At 43.2% G+C, this 20,886-nt stretch overlaps 1 protein-coding gene across 1 annotated transcript in view; it reads left to right on the top strand.

The window, feature by feature from the left end:
• The window catches only part of LOC126456438 (calcitonin gene-related peptide type 1 receptor-like), a 218,228-nt gene extending 197,561 nt beyond the window's left edge, over positions 1 to 20,667 (top strand). Inside the window, exon 4 of the mRNA XM_050092188.1 lies at positions 20,496 to 20,667. Within this exon, the coding sequence (XP_049948145.1) occupies positions 20,496 to 20,667 (172 nt within the window). The remainder of the gene's footprint in view (positions 1 to 20,495) is intronic.
• The last annotated feature ends 219 nt before the right edge of the window (positions 20,668 to 20,886 follow it).

The raw sequence follows: 20,886 nt of genomic DNA, 5'->3' as shown, positions 1-20,886 counted from the left end.
ATACATGTTTTACTGTTCTTGGAAATTCAACCCCTAAGGGGTGAAACAGGGTCAGACTGATTCACTGACCCATCGTCGCCCAGCACAAACCGCTGAGGACAGAAACTTGAAGTTTGGAGAGAGTGTGAATCTTATACCATAGGCACCGATCAAGATGGGATTGTCCGAAATTCTACCCCTAATGGGGTGAAATAGGGGATGAAATGGTTTTTAAAAGTATGTCGCTGTTGTTGTTGTGGTCTTCAGTCCAGAGACTGGTTTGATGCAGCTCTCCATGCTACTCTATCCTGTGCAAGCTTCTTCATCTCCCAGTACCTACTGCAACCTACATCCCCCTGAATTTGCTTAGTGTATTCATCTCTTGGTCTCCCTCTACGACTTTTACCATCCACGCTGCCCTACAATACTAAACTTTCGGACTCTTGTGCCAGCTTATTGAAGATGGATGCAGCAGAATACTGCACGCCTTTCTATACAAGAGTCACGACGTGTGCTCCAAATGCAGACTGAATTTCTGCATGGTACAGGTAAGTCAAAGCTGCCAACTTTTGAGAATAAATTGATATCGTTAACAACAATCGACATTAAAGAAAATATCTGTTTAGAGGCCAGTGTCAGAATTCCGAGACTACAGAACAGGTGTCGATAAGAGGTTCGCTAACTTACTCCATATGCCGTTCGAACCGCCCTTTGCTGAGCCAAAAATACCTTTTTAAATAAGAAGAGTTACCCCAAAAACATAACACCTTGTCATAAACGAATGAAAATGCGCAGAGTAGATTACTGTTCGTATTGAACTATCACTTACTTCAGATGCTGTTCTAATGGTAAATAAAGCAGCACTTAGTTTTTGAACAAGAACCTGAACATGGGTTTTCCGCGACAGATTACTGTCTATCTGAATGCGTAGGAATTTGAACTGTTCAGTTTTACTATAAATATGCCCATTCCGTGTGACCAAAACTGTATTTAACTGTATGTTAGAAACTGTAAAAACTGAGTCTTCCTGTGATTTAGCATCAATTTATTTTCTATAAGTCATGAATTTATGTCTGGAACTGAGTTATTTGATACTGTGTCAGTATTGCATAAAACATCCTTCACTACAAAGCTGGTGTCATCAGCAAACAGAAATACTTTAGAATCACCTGTAATAACAAAAGGCATATCATTAATACAAATAAAAAACAGTAGGAGCCCCAGCATCAACTCCTGGGGCACCCCTGCACTTAACAGTGTACCCATTGGTATGGCACGTCATAGCCATTCTCAAAAGTGCGGATAGTGACATTCTGCTGTCTTAAAGTAAGATGGGATCGGTTGGTAGGACATGTTCTGAGGCATCAAGGGATCAGCAAGTTAGTATTGGAGGGCAGCGTGGAGGGCAAAAATCGTAGAGGGAGACCAAGAGAGGAATACAGTAAGCAGATTCAGAAGGATGTAGGTTGCAGTGGGTACTGGGAGATGAAGAGGTTTGCACAGGATAGAGTAGCATGGAGAGCTGCATCAAACCAGTCTCAGGACTGTAAACCACAGCAACAACAAAGTAAGAGGTCAATCAGTTGTGAGCTACTCCCCGTATTTCATGATGGTCCAACTTCTGCAATAATATTTTATAATCAACAGAGTCAAACGCCTGAGGTGATTTAGCGAGTGAGTCGAGGTGCAGTAGCTTGCCTGAGTGTTCGTAAAACCAGAAACGAATGCATGTAGCCATGTGAATATGATTTTTGTCATCCAGAGGCATGGGAGTCTCCATAGCATACTCAAAATGAAAATAAAAAAGAAAAAGGCAAAACTAGATTGTCGAAAATTTTGAAATAAACATCCTGATTCACGTTCACGGTAACGTGTACGAATGGGCCCAAGTGTGAAATACACCCTCTAAACGTCACAGAACCACCTGTGGCCTGAACCACACTCTCCACACACTGTTGGTTAAACTCCTCAGTGGGCCATCGCCTTACCCGACTCCTTTCGGCCTTTCGTCAGAGGCAAAAGACAGTCGTTGGAGCACACTACAAGTCTCCTGTCACTTACGATCCAATTTCTTTGTTGTACGGTCCACTGAAGATAAGCAGCTTAATGAGCTTCTGTCAGCAATGGCGATTTGCGAGGCACTCAAGTCCAGATGTACACTTCATGCAGTCTCCTTTGCAATGTTTGCTCGGAAATTGGTCGAAACGGACATAAAGCACTGACAGCAACAATTACTGCTCAGTTTGAAACAGGTCCTCATTGACAAACTGTGCCACTTGTTTCCAGTCTTTGTCGGTTAGGATCTCCTTACGATCACTGTTCTTACGCTATGTTACACGGCTGCGAGGTCGAGAGCATTCCTTACAGTTCAGTGCTACAACTTTCCTTGTAGTACAGTAGTGTAATCCGCGTCCGTACACGCAAATAGGGCAGGTTCATTCGCGGAGTTGTCATAGCTCTGTGCCGAAAATGAAATGTCTAGACTATTATGGCAACATATTACAACGTGAATAATTTCTGTGGCATGTTCTAACCTTTCGCTTCTTGTTTCGCTTGAATGAAAAAGTTTGTTCAGTCTTGACAATGCCACATCCTCGTGGTCCTGAAAATGTCGTGCTTTAGCAAAGACAAACGCGTCAGTCGTCCGCTGCCATAGCCCATTAACGCTAAATTTCGTCGCATTGTCCTAACTGATACGTTCGTCGTACGTCTAATATTTATTTCTGCGGTTATTTCACGCAGTGTTGCTTATCTGTTAGCACTGACAACTATACGCAAACGGTGCTGTTCTGGGTCGTTAAGCCACTGCGTTGTCCGTGGTAAGAGGCAATGCACGAACAGTGGTGTTCTCGGTACCCTCTTGACACTGAGGAACTCGCAACATTGATTTCCCTACCGATTTCCGAAATGGACAGTCCTGTGGGTCTAGCTCCAACTTCCATTCCGCATTCGAAATCTGTTAATTTCCGTCGTGCGTCCTTAATAACGTCGGGAACTTTATCACATGAGTCACGTGAGTGCAAACGCACTGCCCTTTTATACCTGGTGTACGCTATGCTACCGTCCTCTGTCTGTGTCCATATCGCTATCCCATGACTTCCGTTACCTCAGTCTATGCATTTTTGGGGAACTTATAATTCTCACTGTCTGAGGCAGGTTGAACATCAGTCAGTGAGTATCGACATGTGAAGCGATGTTATTGGAGGAACGTGACTGGTTCTTATTTCATTGAATAAATCTTAACAGGTAAGAGATACGTGCGATTTCCTACCATAGTGCTACCGGCTGTCCTATAGGAAGTAGCCTTTGAAATACACAGACGTATGTGGTACTCGGCTGTAGCTAGGAAAGCGCTCACCCAGCTGCTGTGTCCTGGTAGGTGGGATGGACGTGAGCGCGTCATCAGTTGGCCAGTACGTTCAGCTGTTTTGAAAGCAATAGATTTTTCTGTGGAATTAACCCGAAGATGAAACAATAGATTTGTCTCTGGAATGAACTCAAAGATGAAATGTATGTACAAATTTCTACGGCACAAGATGATTTAAGATATTGCGTTGATATTCGGTGTGCAACGGTATCGAAGGTATCTCTTTAGTGCATCGAGAAGTATTTGCGCCAGCGACTGCATTGCAATAGACGGTGGACAATTTGTACATTTGACGACTTAAACAGTAATTTTAAGGAAGTGGTTGTGAATACGTCCTTTTGTAATTTTCTTTTTACTACTGTTGCTGATGCGATTTTGCAATGTCAACGTGTATCTTGACATTAAGCTCATGACGCGAAGTTATGATTTTACATTTCTTATAATTCAATTTCGTGTTTTACAAATCCATTCAGTTTTTGACACATAACTTTATGTCATGGCTGTAGCGGGAACAAGAGCAGAGCTGTTACAATGGGCATCCACAGTATTTTTTCTGCGCAGGTGGGAGTGGCTTTAAATTGTCATTTCCGAAGTAAGCGTCTAAGTATGACCGTTTCCGTAGTTAACTGGTGAATCTTAATTACATGACTCGTCCTTTGCCTTCCAGATGGTGTACTGGCTCGACCGCACGTAGCAAATTGCGATTGGTATCAGTCCACTTTTGTAAGCAATCTCTCTTTCTCAGTTACGTAAAGCTGCAGCGTCCCATCAGTTTTACGCGACAGTTCAGTACAACAGCACGAACTTCCCCGTAAGGCAGCAATCAGGTTTGTGTTCACTTCCAAAGTTTTAATTTGTTTCTCCAAAACTACTATTTGGATTTTGAAGAGTGACGCGGCATTGAATTCCTAGTTAGACGGAGTGCTAGGACCAGTTTGATCTGTGAGTGGCCTGTTACCCTCAAAATCAACTTTATAACAAAAATATTCATTAAATTAACGTGGCACAGTATTTGCATTATACAACACAATGTCTACAATTCTGAGACCTCTAGTGGCAGAGGACTGGAAATACATACAGATGAAGAATACAGATGTAGACTGATTGTAATGCATGTTTTACTTAAAACTCGTGAAGATTTTTCACATAAAAAATGTTGAGTCATTGCTTTTCAGCATGCCCTCGTAATTCATTTGGGTGAAAACAGAATACCAAATCTGAAATGGTTCAGAAAATGACTAAGAGAAATAGTTAAGCCTGATCATCGTATGAATAAAAGGTTTTCTAATCGTAAATTCGTCGACGTCAAGAACAAACGTTTTCATTTTGGTCTAAAGTTGACTCTGGTATCTGTCAGGCTGTTGACTAAAGTTATTTCTCAACCGTAATTTACTAATTCTTCAAACCGAAACGAATTTTAAAGCAGGATACCATTGTTTGTCTTGCTTTCTAATTGTGTACATTGCTCTTCATTCTGAATTGTGATGATTCTGATACAAAAAAATTTCCAAGGGAGTATGGGTACTGTACAGCTGTTGTTACAACAAACAACTCTTTAAAGAGGCATACACAAGATGGGCATGAGGAAGCGCAGTTCTTTGTGCAATCGAAACTTTGTATCTATGAGACGAGTTAGGATAGATTTTTATTCCATATGAAATTACAAAATAAAAGGAGGCGAAATATGGCAGGCTATTAATTTGAATAACTCCGCGACTTGTGTTGTCACGATCTATGGTCTGAGTCAAGACGCTGCAGAATGTTTTTTTTTTTTCAGATTAATTTCTATGTGGACCTACTGAGAGAAAGCTTAGATTTTTTTCTGTCTTTTATTTACATTTACCATCGCCTGGCACCCCTTGAACACACCGTTATCTTGTAGTTTAGGGAGAGAGCATTTGGAAAAATCAGCTGATGATTTTTGGAAAGACATAATTTATCACGCATTGCTGACCGGCCAAATACATCCCTTGGCAAATGGTTTTATTTGATTGCATTATGGAGGGGCACCGTGTCGGACACTGATCTACCTGGCTTTCTGCTTTTCGCATCTTGGACATTTACTTCATATCCAAAAAGCGTAATTGGCCTCAAGAGGCTGATTGCAGTGCCCTCTAATTTCATTTTTCCAACCAAGCAAAAATCTCTCTCAGTCCAGGAAATGGAACCCGGACGCTCCACTTAGCAGTCAGATGAGATGACCTCTTGGCTGGAGAGGTGCATTCCTGTATGTGCAAACAAATTGCTTAAGCGTCACGTGTCCGCTGGAAACAGCATTATTTCTGTGTGTTGCGTATTAGATCGTAGCTCTTTCATGTACGTGAGCAATTAACGTGGGCTCTTTCAACGTCTATTACTGATTTCCCCGAAACCTGTTGGCGATTATTTTTTACATTTACAAACGTCACGGTTATGGCGCATATAAAGTCCATACTCATTATTTGTGCGTCGTCATTAACGTACAGGAAACGTAAACAAATATTGTACGTCTCCAAAATTATGTAAAATGACATTAATGGGAGAAAACAAAGTACGCAGACTATTTTTTGAGAAGCTTTCATTATAAAAATCAGCATTACGTAGCAGAAAAAGTTGTTGTTGTTGTGGTCTTCAGTCCTGAGACTGGTTTGATGCAGCTCTCCATGCTACTCTATCCTGTGCAAGCTTCTTCATCTCCAAATACGTACTGAATCTGCTTAGTGTATTCATCTCTTGGTCTCCCTCTACGATTTTTACCCTCCACGCTGCCCTCCAATACTAAATTGGTGATCCCTCGATGTCTCAGAACACGTCCTACCAATCGATCCCTTCTTATAGTCAAATTGTGCCACAAGCTCCTCTTCTCCCCAATTCTATTCAATACCTCCTCATTAGTTATGTGATCTACCCATCTAATCTTCAGCATTCTTCTGTAGCACCACATTTCGAAAGCTTCTATTCTCTTCTTATCCAAACTATTTATCGTCCATGTTTCACTTCCATACATGGCTACACTCCATACAAATACTTTCAGAAACGACTTCCTGACACTTAAACCTATACTCGATGTTAACAAATTTCTCTTCTTCAGAAACGCTTTCCTTGCCATTGCCAGTCTACATATTATAGCCTCTCTACTTCGACCATCATCAGTTATTTTGCTCCCAAAATAGCAAAACTCCGTTACTACTTTAAGTGTCTCATTTCCTAATCTGATTCCCTCAGCATCAGAAAAAGTAGACATCAAATTTCAATCGTTACCTCGAAAATAATAATGTTACTTAACTTTTTCTTTGTTTGCAGGTGGTAACTGTACGATGAATTACAGGGGTTGGATAAAAACTTGGTAGCACCGGCATGCTTGACCATAAATGCAGATGCTTGCGAAGACTGCAGGCTGCGCAGTGGTTTTTGGCCACGAAAGGCACCTGTCTAAGGACCTCAGTCGTTGCATGTATCAGTCGTGTCAGACACAGTGTTGCGTGTTGTGAGTGCATTATGTCGATGCTAAGTCAGTTCATACGTGCGCAAATTGTTTATGCTCGTATTGTGGCTGCTTCCGTAGCCAAGGGAGCCTAAATGCATCATGTTTCAAGAAGCACCGATTCGAAGATTTATACTGCATACAGGGAAAGCGGAAAAACATTATCCGCTAAGTCACAAGGCGGACGAAACTGTATGTTGAGTGATCGTGACTGACAGTCACTGTAGAGGATTGTGACGAGAAATAAGGGGATTACAGCTTAAGAGTCACTACAGAACTGAATTTCGGACTCGCGAACCCTGTCAGCACCAAGACAACACTAAGGGAGCTCCAGCAGCAGGCAACAGCAGGGCAGTCTGGAATTCCAAAACCGCTGATCAGTGATGTGAATGCTCGTAATAGGAAAACGTTGTGCAGAAGGCATAAAACCTGGACTGTGGGGTAATGGAAGACTTCATTTGTTCGGGTGAGCCTTGTTTCATACTTTTTCCAACATCTGTCCGAGTTTACGTCCCAGGAGTGAAACATGTCGGGACTTCGGTGATGGTATGGGCAGCCAGAGCGTAGTATTCTATAGACCCCATGGTTACTGTCCGAAGTTGCACTACTATCAATTATTATGTGTACCTTTAGCCTGACCAGCTCCTTCCACGGTACAATGTTTTTTTCGCCAACGGTGATGCTGCGTTCCAGGAAGACGGGGGCACTATTCACACAGCTCACATCGTCCAAGGCTGGTTTTGTTAGTACATGGATTAAATACTGCATGTCCCCTGGCCACTTACCAGAAATTTTATTCGGCCTTTGTGGTCTAGTTTGTGGAGAAGCGTGCGTGATCGCTGTCCACCTTCATTAGCGTTACTTGATCTTGCCTTTATTTTGCTCGATGAATGGTATAAGATTTCCTTGAAAGCCATGGAGATTATGTATTTGTCCATTCCGAGACGACTGGGAGCAGTTTTAAATGGCAACGGTTTTCCCACACCGTATTAAGCATGGTAATATGTTGTATTTTTGGTGTTTCCATATTTTTCGCCATACCCTGTACATCTTTAAAAACTGTTGATCACGGAGGAGACCAACCATATGAGACTGAGCTATGTGAAACAAAAAGTAAAATGAAGGTATACGGGTTGAAACAGTTTCGAGGGTCTCAGAACGCGTGGCTAGTGTCAATTATTTGGCTCCGTGTAATGTCTAAGGGTCAGCTATCGCATTAGTCCCGATACCCTGATAATTAGCCATGCAATAGCTCAATAATGAAAAATAGGCAGGAAGGATTATGCTATTCAATAATGAAAAATAGGCAGGAAGGATTTTACTATGTGGTAGATAATAATGTTTACAGCTAACAAAGGCTTTGAGATGAATAAATCGATTTATTCCTTAGTAATTAGAACCAACGTAACAAAAGCGTCAACGGTTTTAAATTAAAAGACGAGAGAAGTATGACTAGTTCCGATAAATTATTGAAAATCATTCTGACTTTAATCCCGTGTGTTCCGATTTAGAGTTCCACTTTGGCTAATCACTAGAAATCACAAGTCCAAAACACAAACTCGCGAAAATATTTCAGTGAACAATTCTTTTAACCTCGAGTGAATTATTTTAGATCCACACACTGTTAACTCGCCACAGTCTTCCTAAGTCAACACGACTATACGACAGTAGTATTCGCCTCGAATATCTCAAGCCCACTACTTGTAAAATTTCTGAACACTACGAAACGTAACCCAACCGCCTCTCATACACCACGTCTTAACTCCTCCAGCTCCAGGAAACGAATGACCTCGGACAAGATGGCTGCCACCTTTTATGCTCTCGCACTATTGTTACAAAAATTTGCATACAAGCGTTTTCCACACAAACTTCAGATTATCAGTCTTATCCTATACATACGTGCGATGTATCGAATAAAATGGGAATTTCTTCAGCTTTCCACTATTGTCTTTTTTTATGAGTTCATTAGTTTGCTCAATAGTCAAAGTTCTGTAATAATTATACTTTACGCTAGTTTGTCCTCAATAAATCAGAATGAAATAGAACTAAATACATTTATATACAAATACTTAAGTTTAAATTGATACGCTGCTACAAGTTTTATTATATTATTAATTATTTGCAGTAAAATTTGTGGTTTTATGCTAGGAAAGCATATTCTGGAATGTAGTTTAACATAATATTTTATAATAATATTTTATAACATTCTTCTAGAATGTTGTGATAGAGCTCCACGAGCTCTATTCATGGACAATTATTTTTTTTAGAAAATCGCACACGGCATTTTTCATGTTCATGTTAACTGTAAAGCCTTTGATTCCGAATCATTTAAAAGCTACTTGCTTCATCACAGGCGCGTTTTCATCCTCACTCTCTTCTCATTTTCCTGATTCTAAAAATGTTATTGCTTTTTCTGTAACTGTCTATGATCAGTTTGTATTGAGTTTAGGTCTATTTAGTGGTGAATACAGTCACACATTTTCGACTTGGTGGGCTATCCCTTCAGTGCTCCTCGTCAACAGCTAAGTCAAACAAGTATTGGTACAGGCAACCAACCAAAGGGCACTCAACGCTTTCACATAAGGGCACTCAATGATTTCACATAAGTATCTCCCTTCATCTGTCAAGCTAACAATTGAATTTGAAGAAACTGATATTGCAATGGGGGTAAGGGACGGATGAAGTGCGTTTATGTCAAATGTAAAATCCTTTAATTGTGAACACACGGGGCATGTGCAGAGGTAGTGGCGCCAGCTATGGAACAATACGGGTGGTATGAATCATTAGCAGTAGTGTAATGGGAATAACAACAGATGTGGTTCGAACTATCATCAGTATTACGGAAATAACATAGGGGTGCACTTCATAGCAATAAGCATCTATTAAACCCAAAAAGGAACCCCAGAACCTCCAGAAGGCGTTCCCAGTAAAATCAACTGCAGGAAACACAAGTGCTGAAGCAGAAAGTGTCATATTATATGTAATAGACGGGGAAAGGTTTAAGTTTCTATTGTACACAAGGGTTCCTGTGTTGGCCTCGAGAGATTTAGTGGGTGGGAGGCAATGGGACCCCTCCTTATTGTAATTCGCTTGAGGTGAATGATACCGATATGTGGTCACTAATAGTGAATTTTCATTTGTTGGCAGCCTAGTTTAGGCCGTGTGTAGAAGTGGTGGCTCATGTAAGTGACGGCTACAGCATGATTCTAGTGTTAGACTTTGTGCATCAGCTTCATGCCATGACTGGCCTTTGACTATGTGTGGTGGAACTTAGTAGGAAGACATTCCAACTACAAGAAGCCGTCTTGAAAGTTGACCTGTTACGAGGAGCATCTGTCATATTAGGCAATCCAGTTAAATCGCAAGCATAACTGTGTGTTGCATGGCATTGGGAACTCAGTGTGGTTGAGTGTGGAGCCTGACTTATAGAGTGTATTGTGTTGTATACATATAGGAAAAGGATGGAGGCAGGTAATATCTGTAAATGTGGATACTTTTGGCACAGAGGAGGTTAAGTTGTTGAAGGGAACATTGGTGCCAACATTACTAATGCCGGAAGAGGAAGATTGCTGCACAGAAGATGTGAGCTACGAAATGGCACATAATTCCACTGAGACTACATTGTATGAGAAAGTTAAGCATTTGATGGGAACAGGGAAGGTTCCCATCCAATAACTGTTGTTAGAGTTTCAACTTTTTTTCCACAGGGGCCATTTTCTGCGTCACCCGTGATGCATCACAGGCTTCCTAAGGCGTATGAAGAGCTGGTGTACCAGAAAAGTATAGAATACCACATTCCCTGCAACCAGTCTTACAAGATTTTATCAATCGGCAATTAGCCCGTGGGGGCAGGAATAGGAATTCATACCACAAAAGTCTACAGACAGTTCAAGAAAGTATCGATTCTGCTGCAGCTACCACAGTTTGAACAGTAAGACGACTATTGATACTTACCCCACTCCAAAAACCACAGAAGTATTGATAATCTTAAGCAGTGCTGCTATTTCTTGACAATGGATCTGAAAAGCAGGTACGATCAGTTGGAAGTGATTCTAGAGGACAGACCAAAGATTGCGTTTTTAGTACGGTACCTTTGGAACATCATCAGTGTAGAAGAAGGTTATTTGCTTTGAAAGATGCACCAGCAACATTTCATCATTTGTTAGATGGAATACTGAATGGATTAAATCCTCATCAATGTTTAGTGTATTTGGATGACATAACCGTTTTTTCAAGAGACATGCAACAACATAGGCAGTGACTGAGAGAAGTGATCAGGAGATTGTGGGCTGTACATTTAACATTGAGTACTGAAACGTATCATTTTGTGTTGGAAGACGTGAATTACTTTGACCATGCTATTATTAAGGGTGATGTGAGAACTGACCTAAAAGTGATACAGGTTGTACAAGAGTTTCCAGTATCAGGGACAAGCAAAGAATAACACTCCTTCTTGGTCATTGTGAATTATTGTAGAAAATTCGTGAAAAGATTCACAGAGGTAGCACAACTGCTTATACAATTGCTGAGAAAGAGTGTCAAATTTGTGTCGTGTAAGGAGTGTCACAAAGCATTTGTCAAGTTAAAGGAAGTATTGACGTTAAATCTAATAACGGTGTTCCCGGATTTTCATAAGGAATTTATACTATCAGGTGATGCATCAAACCATTGTCTCGGATGCATTTTGAGCCATAAAATACCATCATATTGCTTTTGTACCGAAACAGCTGAATGGAGCCAAGGGAAATCATTCAGCTACAGAGAAGGAGATGCTTACCCTGATGATGGAGTAATATACTTCCAGTCTTAAATTTGTCTGAGAAAGTTTAAAGTTATCACTGATCGTGCTGCTTTGAAGTGGTTGCTAGGTTTGATGGACCCATCCAGTAGGCTGACAAGATGGGCTTTGAAACGCAGTGAATTTGAGTGTGAATTAATTCATGAACTTGGAGAGAAACATTGGAATGTGGATGCACAAAGCAAGAAAATGGCATTGGTACAAGCCTTAGGTCAGGAGTCTGCTAAATGGCAAGCAACACAGAGTACTAATGGAGAATGTATGCAGTACAGTAAGCAGCAGCTGTTGAGTATGTGTAACATGTTGTATAAGGAAACAACACTGGGATAACTAGTGGTCTTACCAGTGAATCTAAGGGAAGAGGTGCTTAAGTGATGCATGATCATGTTTCGTCTGGCCATGGAGGGCGCAGAGCAATAAATCAGAGTGTGGCAGAGAAAGAATGATAGAAAGGAAGAAAAAGTGATGTTTATGAGTACGCCAGGAATTGTGTGCAGTGTGAGCAATGTGTAGATTTAAGTTGAAATCAAATACTATACAAGTGGTTGTCGAAAGTTACAGAACTGTTTTGGTTTATTGACATAGATATTTTAAGACCGTTTCACTGAACTCCAGCAGGGAATCGATTTGTGCTTATGATAACAGACCATTTCTCTCGTTACATCGAGATGGTGCTGATGCAGGACCAGCAAGCAGTCACAGTCAGGCAAACATTGGTAAGTGGAAGGGTGTTGAATTTTGGGCGCTAGAGACAATAATAACAAGTCGAGAGACGAACTTCAAAAGGACCTGATGAAAGAGTTGTATCGTTTGTTGGGAGTGAAGCAATTAAGAAGTAGCCCACTTCATCCTCAGTCAGACGGAAGGATGGGACAGATTTATTGAAAGACTAGGAGGATGCTTAGTTACTACGTCAACTTCCGTTATACACACTGATAAATATACACTACTGGCCATTAAAATTGCTACACCAAGAAGAAATGCAGATGATAAACGGGTATTCACTGGACGGATATATTATACTAGAACTGACATGGGATTACATTTTCACGCAATTTGGATGCATAGATCCTGAGAAATCAGTACCCAGAAAATCACCTCTGGCCGTAATAACGGCCTTGATACGCCTGGGCATTGAGTCAAACAAAACTTGGATGGCGTGTACAGGTACAGCTACCCATGCAGCTTCAACACGATACCACAGTTCATCAAGAGTAGTGACTGGCGTATTGTGACGAGCCAGTTACTCGGCCGCCATTGACCACACGTTTTCAGTTGGTGAGAGATCTGGAGAATGTGCTGGCCAGGACAGCAGTCGAACATTTTCTGTATCCAGAAAGGCACGTACAGGACCTGCAACATGTGGTCTTGCATTATCCTGCTGAAATGTAGGGTTTCGCAGGGATCGAATGAAGGGTAGACTCACGGGTCGTAACACATCTGAAATGTAACGTCCACCGTTCAAATTGCCGTCGGTGCGAACAAGAGGTGACAGAGACGTGTAACCATTGGCACCCCATACCATCACGCCGGATGATACGCCAGTATGGCGATGACGAATAAACGCTTCCAATGTGCGTTCACCGCGATGCCGCCAAACACGGATTCTACCATCATGATGCTGTAAACAGAACCTGGACTCATCCGAGAAAGTGACGTTTTGCCATTCATGCACCCAGGTTCGTCGTTGATTACACCAGCGCAAGCGCTCCTGTCTGTGATGCAGCGTTAAGCGTAACCGCAGCCATGGTCTCCAAGCTGCTGCAAACGTCGTCGAACTGTTCGTGCAGTTGGTTGTTGTCTTGCAAACGTCCCCATCTGTTGACTCAGGGATCGAGACGTGGCTGCACGATCCGTTACAGCCATGCGGATAAGATGCCCGTCATCTCGACTGCTAGTGATACGAAACCGTTGGGATCCAGCATGGCATTCCGTATTACCCTCCTGAACCCACCGATTCCATATTCTGCTAAGGGTCATTGGATCTCGGCCAACGCGAGCAGCAATGTCGCGATACGATAAACCGCAATCGCGATAGGCTACAATCCGACCTTTATCAAAGTCGGAAACGTGATGGTCCGCATTTCTTCTCGTTACACGAGGCATTACAACAACGTTTCACCAGGCAAAGCCGGTCAACTGCTGTTTGTGTATGAAAAATCGGTTGGAAACTTTCCTCATGTCAGCACGTTGTATGTGTCGCCACCAGCGGCAACCTTGTGTGAATGCTCCGAAAAGCTAATCATTTGCATATCACAGCATCTTCTTCCTATCGGCTAAATTTCGCGTCTGTGGAACGTCATCTTCGTAGTGTAGGAATTTTAATGGCCAGTAGTGTATATATGAGTGTGTATAATTCTAAGGTACGTACCAATATAGCTTTTCGTCATTCAAGGAGATATATGGCAAAAAGATGCCAGCGCCATTCGAGGTGATTAAACAGCAATGGAACGAGAACTAAGAGGCAGTGCTAGATTTTGAGAGAATTGTGTGATAAATTTGCAAGAGGGACCAAAAAGCAAACACCGAGGCATTTGAGAGTCAAGAGGAGGCAGTGAAATGCATGCGAAATTTGTGCCTATACAAGGTGGGTCAGTTGGTGATGTCAAGACCATATACTCTGAAAGAGAAAACAAAAAAGTTTGTGACACAATACCAGGGCCCACAGAAAGTGACTGAAACCACATCACCTGTAAATGTGGAGCTACAATTGCAACAATGTCAGCAGTCATACATGTCTGACGCATAGACCATTCAAAGGTGCCCCAGAATCGATACCAGAGCGAATATCGGTAGAACCAAAGAAGAGAGCAAAAAATGAGGAGCGGAAGAATAAGCAACAGTACGCAGAGGACCATGCCTATCGTATACTGCACCCCTTAAGGCCAGTGAGGCGGTTAATATGTTGTATGTTTTATTATTCTCAAGACTTTTGTTGTGTTGATTGTTAAAGTAATTTTGAGTAGGATCACATGTATTTCTTATGGAAAGAATTATCAGAATTATCTTTAATTATTGTGAGGGAGATGCTGATCACAGGCAGTACGCTTGGGAGGGGGGGGGGGGAGAGGGAGATGATGATGGACCCTTTCAAATGGTTCAAATGGCTCTGAGCACTATGGGACTTAACATCTGAGGTCATCAGTCCCCTAGAACTTAGAACTACTTAAACCTAACTAACCTAAAGACATCACACACATCCATGCCCGAGGCAGGATTCGAACCTGCGACCGTAGCGGTCTCGCGGTTCCAAGCTGACGCGCCTAGAACCGCTTGGCCACACCGGCCGGCGATGGACCCTTTCCTCAGGTTGCTATTCAGCGAGGATGCAGAATAAAGGCTACTCAAGACAACATTTGCGACAGCAGATTCAAACGATGTGAGTGATATGAACAGGATAACGCAAGTCACAGGAGAGTTTCCCGAAGGAAATAGGGCAATTGTAGAGTAGCATGCCTCATGAATTATGAGTCTGGAGAGGACTGTGATGAACAACACGCACTAGCCCTCTAAAACAAACGTTTAGAGCAGTTCAATCACGACGATTGGATATGAGAAGACTTTTACAATCAGTACAAGATAGTAATTGAGACGTAAGAGTGGATTTATGAGCTTGCAAGAATCCGTTCGTCAGCTACTGCATGGGCAATTGAGTCTCATTCTGTCGTCATCCAAGCAGTATCCTAAAGGACTGACAAAGGTACACAAAGATCTGCCAAGCGAACTGCAGTTAATAGCAGAGCCTAACAGTCAGACCCTGCCTTTCTGTTATAACGGAGCAGCAGTGGAAGTGGGAACAGATAGTGCATAGTTGTACGTGTTGGTGAAGGTAACAGTGGTGGACAATAAAACTTTCTCTAGATTTTACGTGGTACTCATCTGTTCAGTAAGGGTTGAAACAGTGGGAAGTTTGTGAAGAAAAAGAGCTAGTGTTTTACCAATAGTGGAAGATCGGTATCGGTGTGAAGTAATGATAGTAAGAGAGAGAGAGCTACATACAAAGTCAAAATGGGATGGTCACCAAATGTGCTACTCACGAGATCCAAGTGAGAGGAACTGCATGTGTCATGCAATTGTCCAGGGGCAAGAGGTTCAGCCATGACAAAAGGAGGTGACGGAACTGAAGCCGTACTTCCAGTGTATGGGTCTACAGGAAGTACACGCAGTGTACGATGATGTGATAGTAGTGGCAAGTTGTTACAAACAAGAGAAGCTCATGGGAATGAGACAGAGATAGGAGGCAGTGGGTTGTTAATTAAAGAATCCATATTTGATCTTATGGGATCAACATTTGGTTTACCAGCTACAATGATAGGAGTTACTCTTTTAAATATAACAAGACTGCAGCTGTATTGGTTGAATAAACCATTGGAGATGTTTCCTGAACAGAACCTCACCTTCCTAAATTATACCTGGAAATCAAGTCTAGTTCATTCACTGACATGAGTCAGATGATATCTGCCCGCCCAGTTGGCCGAGCGGTCTAACGCACGGCTTTCCGGGCAGGAAGGAGCGCCTCGTCCCCGTCACGAATCTGTCCGGCGGATTTGTGTCGAGGTCCGGTGAACCGGCCAGTCTGTGGATGGTTTTTAGGTGGTTTTCCATCTGCCATTGACGAATGGGGGCTGCTTCCCCTTATTCCGCCTCAGTTAAACTATGTCGGCGATTGCTGCGCAAACAAGTTCTCCGCGTACGTATACACGAACATTACTCTACCACGCAAAGGTAGGGTTACACTCGCCTGGTGTGAGACGTTCCCTCGGGGGGGGGGGTCTACCGGGGGCCAAACCACACAATAAACCTGGGTTCGGTGTGGGGCGGCGGACGGGTGAAGTGGACTGCGGTAGTCGTCGTGGGGTTGTGGACCACTGCGGCTGCGGCGGGGACGGAGCCTCTCCGTCGTTTCTAGGTCCCCGCTTAACAAACAACACATACATACAAAAACCTCCAGGCGGATTAAAACTGTGTGCCGGACCGAGACTCGAACTCGGGACCTTTGTCTTTCGCGGGCAAGTGCTCTACCAACTGAGCTACCCAAGCACGTCTCACGCCCCGGCCTCACAACTTCACTTCTGCCAGTACCTCGTCTCCTGCCTTCCAAACTTTTACAGAAGCTCTCCTGCGAACCTTGCAGAACTAGCACTCCTGAAAGAAAGGATATTGCGGAGACATTGCTTAGCCACAGGGCCGAAGCCAGCTATCCAGTTACCATCGCCGGCCCACAGTGACAGAGTGTGGCGTATGTGCCTCACATTGACAACAACTAGTTGCACTTTTATTCTTCAGTTAAGTTTCCTATTTCAGCCAGTACATTAATCTCGACATCTGCATTTCTCGGATATTGGTGGCCTAACTTCCCTTTTCTGCAGGTCTTTTTTTAATATTAACCAATGAGGAGCCATATTGAAACTCATTAGACAAGACAGTGTTCACCCCCTGCATGACAGCAGCCACAAGAAAGAAGAACTCCTGATTCCCGTCCACAGTGCAGTGCAGCGGTTCATGAATTGCACAGATGCCAGTTTGTTACTGAGTTTCCCCGCACAGCATTCTTGGAAGGCCACATGTGACTGCAAAACAAAGTTCCTTTCAAATTTGACTTTGCCAGATGGCATTACTTATAAAAACTAAGATTCTGAAAGGGAGGCAAGGTGACAGATTTTTGTTACACTATGTTATACACCTTCTGTATATGTGGGCCTGGACACCATATAACACAAAGCGCATTATGCGAAAAACTGACAGAACGTAGCAGTCACACCCCTGGTCAATGCTTGGGTTGTAGCGTGCACCTGTCACTATTAGACGCTTTGTTCCACACTAATCTCTTTCTCTCTGAAAACCAAGTGAAAACTCCCAGGTGGACCTGACCGGACACCAAGTCATTGCTCTCCACCTAAATTACAGTTAATACGAGGCGTGTATTTTAAGTAAGTACCGTTTTGAAATTAAAGAAAGACGTGCTAATATATCTCAATAATTTTATTTTTACATGAAGGACTGCATCTTAATCTGCGCACTGACGCCATTACAGTCTGATTCTTTCTTGTTTACGCTGTGTACTGAGTGTTTAAGATGCCTCCGATAATCGTGAGTCCCGGCGACTGTGAAGTACGGGCTGTTATAAGATTTCTTAGTGCTAAAGACCTAAAAGCGATCGATATTTATCGCGAGATCTGTGCAGATTACGGAGAAAACGTTATGAGTAATGGAATGGTAAGAAAGTGGGTGAGACCATTTAAAGATGGCAGCACAAATATGCGTGATGAACAAGGAGTGGGCCTCCTTCGGTCGTTAATGAAAGTTTGGTGCAGGAAGTGGACAATAAGGTGGGAGAAAACAGAGGCTTTACGATTTCCTCCTTGCGGGATGACTTTCCTAATGTTTCTCGCAGTATGGCATTGTGACCGAGCACTTGAATTACCGAAAACTGTATGCACGTTGGATACCGAAGATGTTGACGGATGTGCACACAACCAAACGTTTAGACATTGCATTGACTTTCCTTGAGCGGTACCACAACGACGGTGATGATTTCTTAAGCCAAACTGTTACGGGCGATGAAACATGAGTGGCCTACGTCACACCAGAATCAAAGCAACAGTCCATGGAAGTTGAGCAAGGGCATCGTTTTGCTGCAACACAATGCCCGTCCGCATGTGGCGAATCAGACCAAAGATCTCATCACATGTTTTCGATGGAAAATTCTAGATCATCCTCCGTACAGTCCTGATCTTGCGCCCAGTGACTACCATCTGTTCCTGCACTTGAAGAAACACCTGGGCGGTCAGCGTCTTCAAGACGATTACGAAGTCAAAACAGTGGTGATGCAGTGGTTAACAAGTCAGGAGGCAGATTTCTACGAGGATGGTATTCAAAAACTGGTACAACGTTATGACAAGTGCCTCAATATTGACGGAAATTATGTAGGAAAGTAGATTAAGGTACAGGATTTCATGTAAAAATACAATTACTGAGATATCTTAGCACGTCTTTTTTTTTTTTTAATTTCAAAACGGTACTTACTTAAAAAACACGCCTCGTACCACAAGCTAAACGCTCATTAGTAAAGATAGGAAGTAATATAGAAGCATACAGTTTAATCCTGGCAATCATTGCCGTTACTTGTTACAAGCATTAAATATATTACAAATAGATGGGAGTAGAATTTAGATAGTAACGACTTTACAGGGTGTTACAAAAAGGTACGGCCAAACTTGCAGGAAACATTCCTCACACCCAAAGAAAGAGAATATGTTATGTGGACATGTGTCCGGAAACGCTTACTTTCCATGTTAGTGCTCATTTTATTCTCTTCAAATCACATTAATCATGAAATGGAAACACACAGGAACAGAACATACCAGCGCGACTTCAAACACTTTGTTACAGGAAATGTTCAAAATGTCCTCCGTTAGCGAGGATACATGCATCCACCCTCCGTCGCATGGAATCCCTGATGCGCTGATGCAGCCCTGGAGAATGGCGTATAGTATCACAGCCGTCCACAATACGAGCACGAAGAGTCTCTACATTTGGTACCGGGGTTGCGTAGACAAGAGCTTTCAAATGCCCCCATAAATGAAAGTCAAGAGGGTTGAGGTCAGGAGAGCGTGGAGGCCATGGAATTGGTCCGCCTCTACCAATCCATCGGTCACCGAATGTGTTGTTGAGAAGCGTACGAACACTTCGGCTGAAATGTGCAGGAGCTCCATCCTGCATGAAGCACATGTTGTGTCGTACTTGTAAAGGCACATGTTCTAGCAGCACAGGTAGAGAGGTAGAGTATCCCGTATGAAATCATGATAACGTGCTCCATTGAGCGTAGGTGGACGAAACTAAAATGAGCTCTAACATGGAAATTAAGCGTTTCCGGACACATGTCCACGTAACATTTTTTATTTATTTGTGTGTGAGGAACGTTTCCTCAAAGTTTGGCCGTACCTTTTTGTAACACCCTGTATATGAATGTGTGGTATCTCTTCTTTCGGACGTATGCGAAAGAACAGAACCACGCATACACATAATTCGTCGTCTCGGTGGGTAATAAATCAACCACCTTCAGTGCAGCTGTACAAGTACGTTTGACCTCCTGCGGGAATCTCAAAGCAGCGGGCATGAGAGCACGGATGGGAACTGAGGATAGGTGGCGCTATGTGGGTCGGACGAGAGTGTGCCGAAATATTCCGCGCAATTGCTGTGAACACTGTGTCCGGGTGGAGCAGTGGTTAACGCAATTGCCTAGTAAGCACGAGATCTCTGTTTCGAATACTCGTCTGGCATACATTTTCACTTGTCGCCTCTGATTCTGCATGAAGTCCCGATGCAGCTCACATCAATAGTTCCTTTCCTCAATTTTCTCCCCTCTCCAACTTCAATTTAAATGATAGTGACTTTAAAGCAGTTATGAATGGGTCATGAGCAATGGACTGACGCATATCACTAACCAAGGTAAATGATGCTGACGCAAGTGTTACGTGTTAATTTCTAGTTTATGTGGGTGTGCACACAATTTCTTTTTTATTGTAAACAAGCAGAATGTGTTTCCCAGCGGTCCACCCCACCCCCCACACCCCCGTCGGAGGTTCGGTCCACCCCCCGCCCCATCCCCGTCGGAGGTTCGAGGTTCGAGTTCGAGTCTTCTCTCGGGGCATGGCGTGTGTGTTGTTCATAGTATAAGTTAGTTTAAGTTAGATTAAGTAGTGTGTAAGCTTAGGGACCGACGACCTAAGCAGTTTGGTCCCATACGACCTTACCACAAATTTACAAAAAAATTTCCCAGCAGCCTCCGGCCTGAGTTAGCTTGTTGACTACGTAAAGTCTAATTTACGACGCAACCTCGCGCATAGCTTGTCTGGCTGTGACGTCACTTCGTTGCGTTGTTGCAGCTCCCTGAAGTGCACGCGCATCGCCATCCACGTGCAGCTGTTCCTGTCGTTCGCGGCCAACAACCTGGGCTGGATCGTCTGGTACCGCAGGGTGGTCGGGGACCCGGCCGTAGTCAGCGAAAACTCGGTGAGCCACGCCACGACGCTACGCCACGCTGCGCCGCCCGTCTAAATCCCTGCCAAACTTGGCGGGGCAGCTAACTTTGCTGCTCGGCGTCGCAGGGGAACCGCAGGCGTTCCTGATATAGCGGTTTTCTCCTAGCGCAAGCTCTGTTAAGCACCAGTTCTTGTCCGGACAGTAATTTCAGGCACACCCAACACCACGTAAGTCCACTGATAAAATTTGCCAGTTGTATACAAATTAGGACCTCAGAAGACTTGCTCCAGAGTG

Source organism: Schistocerca serialis, chromosome 2, assembly GCF_023864345.2.
Source record: "Schistocerca serialis cubense isolate TAMUIC-IGC-003099 chromosome 2, iqSchSeri2.2, whole genome shotgun sequence".
Classification (NCBI taxonomy): Eukaryota; Metazoa; Arthropoda; class Insecta; order Orthoptera; family Acrididae; genus Schistocerca; species Schistocerca serialis.
The sequence above is the reverse complement of the archived record's forward strand: the minus strand, read 5'-3'. Positions and strand labels throughout refer to the sequence as shown.